The sequence below is a fragment of the Sebastes umbrosus genome, chromosome 19, assembly GCF_015220745.1.
Source record: "Sebastes umbrosus isolate fSebUmb1 chromosome 19, fSebUmb1.pri, whole genome shotgun sequence".
Taxonomy (NCBI): Eukaryota; Metazoa; Chordata; class Actinopteri; order Perciformes; family Sebastidae; genus Sebastes; species Sebastes umbrosus.
This window is the reverse complement of record NC_051287.1, coordinates 13,579,359-13,591,011: the sequence shown is the minus strand read 5'-3', so window position 1 is coordinate 13,591,011 and position 11,653 is coordinate 13,579,359. Positions and strand designations below refer to the sequence as shown.

The following is an 11,653-nucleotide window of genomic DNA, read 5'->3' as shown; positions in this document are numbered from 1 at the left end:
CAACAATGTTGGAAAGTTTGTCCACTGGCATTCACAGGTTTTCACTTTGAGTTTCCCTGTTATTCAGTTTAAATTGTAAATAATGTGTTTATGATTATGATTAACTCATTTTCACACCAGATGTGTGATGAACTTTTACCCCAAAACATTCTCTGATTATAACATGCTATTATAATAGATCTATAAAGAGCAATTTCAAGTGAAGGATCAGCTGTCACAGACTGGATTCTGTTTAATGCCTGACAAAGTTAGACATCTCTGCACTGCTGTTACTTGACTGGTAAGATTTTCCCATGAACTGGCAGACCAAGCTTATAAGGTCCTGACTGTGCATGAGTGAACTCCTTACGACGCTCCCACCCTCCTTCCTCCTCCTCCTCCTCCTCCTCCTCCTCTGTCTGCTCAGCAGAGGCGACACGCAATGGAACAGAGCTCATCATCCAGAGCTCATTCAGTTTGAAACGAGACCTCAGACAGTCAAACTGTGGATGCTGCAACGCAGGAAATGTTAACCATTTAGTGATTTAGTCTATCTGAACACGAGGGAGAAAAGTCCGTGGAATAACTGAAGCTAACAGGACATCTGTAGTGTGTGTATCTATCGGGATGCTCGGGATAAGTCGTTTCACTTTGACAACAGCAGCAGTTGTTGGTGAGTAAAAAAGGAATTTGTTTCTGATCGCGAGATGAAATAATGAGCGCGTTTTTCCTGCGCGTCTCCAAGCGCGTCTCCAAGCGCGTCTTTTACGCACACGCTGGAGACAGCAGCGTTTAGATCATGCAGTCTGCATAATTGACCACTAAAAGCATCCATTAGGTTAGGTGTGTCACTCACATTGTGCGTGCGCGCCCGTTAAAAAGGTGGTGGCACCACCACAGTGTCCTCGTAAAAGTGTCCATAAATACTTTCCGTCCGGATCGCCCATGCAGATGTTATTTATTCTTTTCTTTTTTTTTTATTATTGTGTTATAAAGTGATTACAAAACAAGTGAAGACATGTGCAGGAGTCTGACTGCTGCAGGAAGATTAGAGGTCAGAGATAAATACTGTACTTTTCACTCCACTACATTTATTATTTATTATTACATATAGTTACTTTGAAGATTAAGAGATTACATACTAAACATAAACTGAGAACACATAATGCATTATAGATTAAACTACCACTTTATAAATAGCACCTCCACCAGCTACAATATTAAAATCAGACGTAATAATAATACAATAATATAACACTGACAGTGCATTACATAATACATACTTATTTTTGAAGTATGTAGGTTTTATTATTATTACTATTATTTTTTATTTTTTTCATTGTGTTATAAAGTGATTACAAAACAAGTGAAGACGTGCAGGGACATATATAAAAAAGACCAACATATATTATACAGAGAAAGACAAATAACAAAGTAAAAAAAACAAAACAAAACAAAAACAACACAAGGGGATAAAAGCAGGTTAAAGAAAGTGTGTGTGCTAGTGTGTGTGTGTGATGTGGATAATGGGTGTGTGTTTGGCATTGAATGAGGCTAGATGGTCATATATGACATATATCTACTCTTAAACACATACAGACATCCTTCCTTGTATGTGTAGAGCATAGGGGGAACAAAAACAAAACAAAAAGAAAATAAATGAGTAAAATATATATATAATACAGTATATACACATACACATATATATTAATAATATGAATAATAATAAAGATGATGATGATGATGATGATGGTTATGTATTCTGACTGAGGGGGGAAACTGCAGAGCACTTCATTGTTTCTACGTGCAGCACAAGCATGGCTTTCACTCATATAGTGAAGACATTACAGTCAGTCAAATTACTGTATATGGCGCTGTAATTGAATGTTACGCATGCATGCCAGTGTTGGCTCACCACCAGTGTGAAGACTTCCTGGGAAAGTAAGCTGTGTTACTTCAGGGAAAACATCTCTGCAGTGTCATGTATTTTTCGTCATGTTTCTGCAGAAATTTTTCGCAAGACATGAGTCATGTGAAATTTGCAAAACAAGCAAACCCTTAAATGAATCTTTGGATGGATATGGAGTGGGTATTTTCACAAATCATCACTGATAATTAGATTTGAATTCTTAGAAGGTGAAAAGGTGAAATGAACACCAGCTTTGAGAGGCTGCGAGGCTCTAATGTGGATATCTGTGTTGGTGTTATGGAGTCCCACAGGTGATGCAGAAGCTCTCAGGTTCAGCTCCAGAGCAGCAGCAGTGGTGAATTAACTTCTGGGTCATGTACCAAGTAGTTCAAACATGATGGAAAGTCCCGGTAAAAAGTTGAGCGAACCACCCCTCTGAGTTTGAAGGAGAGAAAAACAGAGAGAGCAAAAAAAGTAAACAGTGCATGTCTCTCTTTGATTCTCAGATTCCTGCGCTTACATGTGATGCTGGCTTGTGATGTTCATTAGAGAATTGAGTTAGAGATGGGGATGGAGATAGATGTGTGTGTGTGGAGAGAGATGCTCACATCGTAAATCATTACTATTACATTAAGAAAGTCAGGTTTACTTGTTGTCTCTCATGTCCCATCCTGCACACTCTGAGTAGAGCTGTTGGAGTGACCTGGGTTACACAGGGGTGGAAGCTACCTGGTTTGAGTCCATACTGGCAGATCCCGTGTTGTGCTATCGGAGCGGCCTTTGCCTGCTTCAGAGGCCCACATGTGGTTATTGTAGTGGCAGCATTTAATCTCTATAAATTCCTAACGGAGATGGAGCTACAGGTGGTTTGAGTTTGGTAGTGCAGAGGAGGAGAGGGGCATCTGGCTTCAATCAGTATGTGTCAGAGCGGAGTGACTGAACTTACTAAGGACGTGACTAGCATGAACACCAGACTAGGGCTGCAACTAATGATTATTTTCATTATTGATGAATCTGTTGTTTTGGTTTGATTCATTGATTAATCATTTAGTCTATAAAATGTTAGGAAAAAGCGTCATCAGAGATGATGTCAGATAAAACAAGCAATTCAAAGACGTCATCTTGGGCTCTGGGGAGCTGTGATGGGCATTTTTTTCTACGTTTTTGCATACATTTTATAGACTTAATGAGAAGCAAACTTGTTTTTTTTCAAGCAAAAATTGTAAAAGAAATGCCGAACATTACAAAAAGTTTAGTTCACGCTGATATAAAACAGGAAAAAGGTAGAAAATCCTCACATTTGAGAAGCTTGAACTAGCGAACATTAGATTTTTCTTGATAAAGGACTGAAACAATTAATGGTTTATTAACCATTTACCATTCCTGCCCCTTTCTTTTTAGAGGTGTAAGGGTGGGGAATGGAGGATGTTCAGGGGTAGATAAAAAGTCAACAGTATCGGTCACATAGAAGTGAATTTCCATCCCTATGCTATATTATGTCTCATAGGTTGTTGCAGCAATTTTTAGGTTGATACCATTTGTCATTTGTTCCAAAATACCACATTAAGACACCAAGACCTTGAGGAACACCGTAGAAAAAGCCATGCTGTTATTTGGGATCCAAAACCTTTGACATTTGGAAATTTCTGCAAGAACTGCATTTTTCGGCGATTGGATGGCGAACACTTCTGTTGTGTAAACTGCTCAAAAACCCCCTTATTGTCAGTTTACATAGGAAAGCCATCCTTCCTCTGAATGCTCTAGGTCTTTAGTTTGTTGCTGTAAAGTTTCATGAGGCTGTGATTATCCTAGAGATCACCACAGGTCATTTTATACATTTTTAAAAAATGGCTACTATGGAGACTAACATCATCACACATGAATACAGTTGGGCTCATTGGATCCACAAGAGTCTCAGCTTTACAGTCATACCCAATTTATGTAATTCAAGACTTTAGAGACCTCCAGTATGCAGAAATATTTAAATGCATCATTTTAGAATAGGTGAAAATAACCCATTTTTACTGCATTCATAAAACTGCATGTGATTATCATAAAGTGGGCATGTCTGTAAAGGGGAGACTCGTGAGTACCCATAGAACCCATTTTCATTCAAATATCCTGAGGTCAGAGGTCAAGGGACCCCTCTGAAATGGCTATGCCAAAATTTAGCATAACTTTGGAACGTATTTAACGTCTTACCGACAAGCTAGCGTGACAGACCAAAAAGCGGCCGGGCTATTGTCGATTAAGGCTGCAAGTAGGAGTATTTTCATTATATATTAATCTGCAGATTATTTTCTCTCAAGGAATCATTTGGTCTTTTTATCTATGTCTGCTACAAAGATGGAGAGAAGGGTCAGAGGATTAGTCCAACACAAACTGATTTAGATTCCTCAACATTCATTCGAGGGCTCCTGCAGTTTCTCACATCTATCGCTTCTGTACATTTTCATGAGCGTGTGGGATGCTGCAGTAGATGACCAGAGTAGATGGTCCATTCATCGAAAGCTGTAAGGTCTTCAGACATTAAGCTCTGAATTGAATTTATGAGCCTGAGTAGTGAACCCGGCCATCTCCGTCATTAGCAATATGTCTCCTCTACTATCTCCACTATCATTTGGATCAGGTCACTCCCTCGGTCGCAGCAATCAGCACTAATTTGACATAAACTGTCTGCTGGCAGCGGCAGACAGATTCACTGGAATGGTATGTAATTAAGATCTGATTGTGACTTTATAAACATAGACAAAAATTATATAAATATTACATAATAAGTACATAAAATGTATAGACAGAAATAAATTAAAATGCCTATGAAATAAAGAAGAAGAAGAAGAAGAAGAAGAAGAAGAAGAAGAAATGCTTTTGGAGCTTAATAAAACTAGAAAACATTGTCACAAAACTCCATCTTTGCTGAGATATGATCAAGATTTGTCATCGTTGTTTTTCTCATAAATGCTTGGCCTGGCAGTTTATGGTTAGTGCTATATCTGATGTGGTAAAGGTGCAGGTTTTCACATCCCCTCGGAATGAGGATGTGTGCATAACTAACACTTACCTCATGGTTTACATTACGAGTCTGACTGTGTGACAATCTGAGACTGTGATAAACAGACTCTAGTTCACAGTGTTCTCTCAGCACTTTAATCTCTGTCAGATATATAAAGTGTTAATAAAGATACCATACAGTAGGGGTGTAAGAAAATATTGGTGCACATGAGTATTGCGATATTATGTTGTGCGAGACTGCTGACTAACGCTGCAAATTTAGGCTAAATTTTGGTGAGGAAAAACTGGCACAGACATTTTCAAAGGGGTCCCTTGACCTCTCACCTCAATATATGTGGCTGAAAATGGGTTCTATGGGTACCCACGAGTTTCCCCTTTACAGACATGCCCACTTTATGATAATCACATGTAGTTTGGGGCAAAAGCCATGTCGTTTTTTGCATGCAGTACAACGTGTTTTCACCTATTCTAAAATGGTGTATTTGAATATTTCTGCATACTGGGGTCCCTAAACAGTCTTGGAATTACATTCCTGTTTAGGACTGTAATAGACTTTTAAAACCATATTTTGATGGCAGCCAACAAGTTGAAACAGTCCAATAACAACCAGAGATAACAGTTTGTTACTTGGATACTGGAAAAATGCAGTTTTCCATGCTCACAAACTTGGGATATCTCAGCCATCTGTCTTTATTCATCAAACCAAAACTGCGCTCTTCAGACCCTACTTTGTTTGACAGTTCAGTAAGTGCATATTAAATACCCAACAACTGCAATTAATACATAAATAAAGATGATTTCATTGCCATTGCTGGATTATCCAGTAACATCGGTGCTACATGTAGAATTTTAACATCCAAGTTTGATGTTTTGTTGCTGGAAAAAGTGAGATTATGCCAGCATTGTTTATACCTACATTCTTTCTTTGGATACCATCAAAACAGAAAAGAGGTTAGTTCAGGTCAGGAGAGGTCAGACGTCCTGAATACGAGGAAACAGTGCTGAAAGACGGAGAGGACACAGATCTTTGGTGTCAAACAGCAAAACAGACCAGAGATACAGTCACCTGTAACATTTCCTGTCCGTCTTGGCAAAGACGAGATAGGAAGAAAACAGGAAGACGGTTCTTTATCCTGACTTGTAAGAGCCGGGGCTTCAAAGAAATGAGGACTTTCAAACACAAAACACATTAAGATAGGGCATGTGATGACAGAAAGACTGTGTTAACATCAACTGGCACTTGCTAGTGGAAAACACAAATGACAATGATGCATTAAGGACATCATGGCTACATTTAGGCAAGTAGGAAATTGGTTGAAACCATTAAAAATATTCACTATTATCTGGCATTTTATAGAATAAATGAGATAATGAAATGAATCATTATTTGCAGCCTTGTACAAGAACTCTCGGTGGTCTTGTCACATATTTCAGCTTCCATTCAAAGTCAAGAAAGACTCTCTTAGCTCAACTTATTTGTAATTATTAGAGTGATTTTGACATGGTTGACATAGTACAACTGATGCATTTAGCATCACATGAAGCTCATTCAGTGGAGGGCATGCTCGTGCATCTTGGGTGCATGCAGAGGTGACTGATGTCAAGCACATCTGACAGGAAGTTTCCTTCTGAGGATAAACAAAAATGGAACAGCATATATCTCCTTGAAGAGTTGTGATAGTCACAGAGTTCACAGATTCGCCCTCGAGCCTGTGAAACCACAAAGGCCACCCACATGACTCGCTTTCATACTCCGCTGCCTCAACACGCGACAGATGTGTAACTGCTGTCTCTGCAGCATGTGGCAACCATGAAACTAGCATTTGCAAAGTGAAAGATGTTCAAGGTAAAGCTGATGTATTCTATAACGGCAGTCCTTGCATCACTGGCAGTGCTTTCTTAAAGATCATTTTTTGGCCTTCTATGGTTTTATTGGACAGCCTACCGTAGTGATATGATGATATGGGGAGAGAGAGAGACAGAGAGATAGACAGAGAAACAGTGGTATGACATGCAACAAAGGGCCCCAGTTGGAATTGAACCGGAGGCGTTGTTTTTTTTTTTTTATATGCATTTTATGCATTCAAGCTGCCACTTAAACATAAAAACGCCAAATGCCCCTAGTGCATGTGTGTGGAGCTGCAACTAACAATTATTTTCATTGTCGACGAATCTGTGGATTATTTTATTGATTAATCGATTAGTTGTTGTCTATAAAATGTCAGAAAAATGATGAAAAATGTCAATCAGTGTTTCCCAAAGCCAAAAGATGACGTCCAAGATGATGTTCTCAAATGTCTTGTTTTGTGCAGAACTCAAAGATATTCAGTTTACTGTCATAGAGGAGTAAAGAAACCAGAAAATATTCACATTTAGGAAGCTGGAATCAGAGAATTTTTACTTTTTTTTCTTAAAACAAGACTCATAGTAGTCAATTGTTGGCGATTAACTTAATACTTGACAACGAATTGATTAATCGATTAATCGTTGCAGCTCTACATGTGAGTCCCTCCCTTTGAAACGGTTGGCCCTCCCCACGTTTATAAAGAGACTATGCGAACGCCCATTTGTGTTGTCTGAGATGCTGGTACTCTAGTGCGACATCTAGTGATTCTGAATGTTGTATATGTGATGGAATTTTCTATTAATTCCTCTCTTCTTGGTCGGGAGGTCAGAGTGTCTGTCAGAGTGTCCCTCTGTTGACATTATTGGGTGGGAGTCCTGTCTAGGGGAGCCGCCGTTATCTGTACAGCTGTGTCTGTAGTGGGGACCGTAGAGCCAGTCGCTAGGGCAACCAGGGTCAGAGATGCCAGAGGAACGGAGTAAATCAAAACATGATAAGGGTAAGACACTGAGCACCAGGGAGGAAGGGCAGAGAGCACCTCAATGTGGAGACCTGACAATTGTTCCTTGATCAAGCTTCAATAAACCTTCTGTGTAAGACATCATCAGCTCCGGGGCCTCTTCCTTCCTTTAAGTTAACTTGTGTATCAAATATTCCATCACAGTATATAGAATCTTTAAAGATCTTGCTTGCAGGTTGAATGTGCTATAAAAAAAACATCCATTGCCTCTGCCTAAAAGCAAAACCAGAAGCAGTGCATTCTCCAAAGCCAACCCCATCTGGCCTTCTTGCAGTCATCTTGCAGGTGCTGACAGATAAACAAAGATGGACATAGTAGAAGTTAGCCTCGTCTTATGTGAAGCTTTGCAGGTTTACATAATTCTACCTACAAAAACAGTTAAAGCTGGGATAACTCAACCAAGTGAAGGCTAACATTTCTTGGAAAAAACCTGCCAAGGACTCAGTGGCAGACTTAAAACATTGGCATTGAACAAACAACATTGCTCTACTCAGTTGGTCGGTTAGTCCACCGATTTGGTCCAAACTGAAATATCTCCACTCGGTGGATTGCCATGACATTTTATGGACACATTCATAGTTCCCAGAGGACGGATCCTCCTGATTTTGTTGATCCCCTGACTTTTCCTCTAGCGCCACTAGCAGATTATTTGGGGTTCAGAGTAAAAAAAAAACTGTTGGATGGATTATCTTGCAGTTTGGTGCTACCAGTAATCCCATGATAATATTTTTTGTCCAATACTTTATCTATTTTATCTATATTATATTTTTTTATCTATTTAGCAGTTTTCTTTACATTGAGCATTACAGTCTTACAGAGGTGCTAGCGTGGATGTAGCCGCCTTCGTCTTGTATTAGTGATGACTGTCAGTAACACACACCAGGGTTGGGTTCTGCCACAGAACTGAGTCATCATTGAGTCATTATGTTCTGTCTGCTGCCATCGCTGCAGACGTGGGGAAGTGAGAGAGAAATAAAAGGAAACTCGGCGGTTGCCAAGGTGATGCTTGGGCCAAACTTTTTTCTGCTCTATGACGAATGTGAAGCCATCTCAACAAGTCTTATGGTAATGGCAGTTTAGCTTTCCCTCTCTCTTTCTTTCTTGAAAAACTGGGGTAATTATAGGAGATGTATTGAACGTGTTGAGAGTGTAAGACGTTAACATGTTCTGTCAGATGTTAACTGTTCCATTTGTATTTGAATAGCAGGGACTATCTCCATGAAGTGTTTGAAAACCTAATCTTCCTATAAGTGGCCCCTAAACTCAAAAATAAACATTATAGTGAGATAAGTGCAGAATAATCTCCAAACTTCACCCAACAACATACACACACTCTGGAAAGAAACTGATATCTATCATGAAAGAGCTTCAAATAAACAAAACGGCCGTGAAGGTGCGATGCTGCATGTCGTTTTAACTTACGTAGGTCTTAACCTCTGAGGAAGGTCAAGCCACACACAGACACACACATGTATAAACACACACTGAACACATAAAAGCATTCGGCATGTGTTTCACACTTCATCACTTGTCACAACTTTTCATCAGAGTGTTTCAGTTTAAGCATTTTCAGGAGCATCCTCTTAACCCCATTAAGACACGGTATAATTGTTTCCACGTTGAAGAAATATTAAAGGGAAATAAGTTTTGCTGCCGGCCCCGTCCACAGCAGTACATTGCTTTGCTTCTGTGCGGTAACTCCTGTCTGCTTCTACAAACTGGAGGTGTGCCGACCGTCATCTACTGTAGGTAATACACTGACTATGGATAAGTACCTCATACAACCCCACTTCAAAACCCAAACTCTCTTTTTAAAGATTTGTCTGAAACAGATCTACATTTACTTTATATTTGTCATAGTAAGTATGTATTGTCCTAAAATATTAAGCATATATAGACTGCACCACTTTTATCAAACATTATCTCAGTAGCATAATCTTTCTGTAAATACAAATTATCAGTTGTTTATAGGAGTTTATATATCTATCTCTTCGGTCTGCCGCGCTGGCATATCCACAGATAGTTTGTGTATGTTTCGGTCATGTGACCTCTGGCACCACACAGTTGTTGTGAGGCATCAGGGGCAAAGAGGAGGACGGAGGAGGAGGCAGCAGGGCAGACAGGGAGGCAAAGGAGGGAGAGTGTAACGGAGGTTGTCGGGAGAGACGTTAGGGAGTTGGAGGGGAGGTCCATTTCAGAGAATTTGTGGTGGGAGGAGATTGCATTATCTCCAGTTTGAGCAAAAACAAGGAGAAGAGTGAGAGTGCAGAGGTTAAAGAGAGAGTGGACAATCACTGCTTCTGTTTTTTGAGAAAAGGGTTAGTCATCTCCACAGCTTCTTCATTTTATATACAGTGGTCAAAAAGTTTTCATGCCGTAATTAGTTGTTTGTCAGGGCCTCCAAAACATTTCATGACTGTTGTGACTCATGAGCATCTTCTGATCTGCCACCTCTATAGTTAAGTGGTTGTGTGGTGTTGACAACCACTGGTGGTTTCACACCTAACTTGTTGCTGCGGTTCAAACTAACTATGTTCTGTTGATTGGTCTTGATTAACAATGCTCATAATAAATTATTTCTCTGTGAGCACTTTGTGAACACCAGAGACATTAAATCGCCAAAACTGAAACCAAAAGTTCAGTGATTTTTACTGACAATATTATGCCACGTGATGCTACGCCACTGAGTCACGTGACGTTACGTCCGTGGCTTACGTTACGTTACAAGTCTTCTTAGTTTAAGCCAACCCATGATTTTTTTTCCTCACCCTAACTAAGTGGTTTTGTTACCTAAACCTAACCGCCACTGTTTCACAACGTTAGCCCGGTTTCACAACGTTAACCACGTGTTACAACATTAACCGTGACTGTTTTACAATGTTAACCACGCGCAAACCTTCAGCATCAAGATACTATACAAAAGGCTGCCCCCTGACGTCGGGGACTTCTAACCAAGCGGCAAAATATGACGAGCAGGGATGAGATCATGATGATCTTTCGATGGGATCACACCAGCCACGACGCCAAATCGGGACAGTGGTGTAAAGTGGGGGCGCCAATGGCCCCTTCCCTACTTCCTACCCCCCTACTTCTGGCGCTCTTGCTTGGACAACACCCATCTTTGAACTCGGCCTTTACTTTGATCTCAACTACACACCTCGTAAGTTTTGTGACTGCATCTTGCACGGTTGTGACACATTCGTTGTGACAAAATCTGTCCACAAAACAGACAGAGAGAAATATAAACACTTGGCAAAGTACCTGAAAATCGCCTCTGTCGTAGTTCCCGCTACAGTAGGTGTCGCCTCGTCACATTTTGCCATGATGAGACACACACAGACTCACAAGGTGAAAACAATACCAGCGTCGCTGCCACGGATGGTAACAAAACTGACCGTATAAGACGCAAACACAAACTGCGAGCCCCAAGTCACACCGTTTATACCCCGACCATCAAGTCCTCCTTTAGCCTTTTTGTGCAGTATTGAACAATAACAGTATTAAAAGACAAAAGACATTGTTGACTGCTGAGAACGTCTGAAGAGGACAGTGTCACTGTCGTTGTACTGCAGCACAGCCCGTGTTAAAATTCTCTTTTCTTGGCGTTAACTTTTATTTTGGGTGTAGTTTGTGATAAAGTGTTTTTTTTTGTAAAACAGGATTTAGGTCTGGCTCCAGTAATTTCCTTGTTTTTGCCAGTGTGTGCCAACCAAGACCCCATAACGTCTTGCCAGAAGAAACACATAAGGAATACTTGCACACACATACTTGTAGTCCTCTGGGACTCGCTCTACCTGCTAAGTGCTGATAGCCTCAGATCCTGGGAGTATGTGTTGCAGTGTTTCTGTGTGTGTTTGCAACCAGAGCAACGCTGCATCTGTGCACCAGG

General features: G+C 40.3%; 1 protein-coding gene across 2 annotated transcripts in view; it reads left to right on the top strand.

Annotated features, from left to right (window-relative positions):
• The first annotated feature begins 389 nt into the window (after positions 1 to 389).
• Positions 390 to 11,653, top strand: part of itga1 (integrin, alpha 1) — a 58,522-nt gene continuing 47,258 nt past the window's right edge. Inside the window, exon 1 of one of the 2 annotated variants that reach the window (XM_037752135.1) lies at positions 390 to 652. In XM_037752135.1, the coding sequence (XP_037608063.1) occupies positions 607 to 652 (46 nt within the window). In that variant the 5' untranslated portion in view covers positions 390 to 606. The remainder of the gene's footprint in view (positions 653 to 11,653) is intronic. The other variant, XM_037752134.1, reaches the window with a different exon arrangement.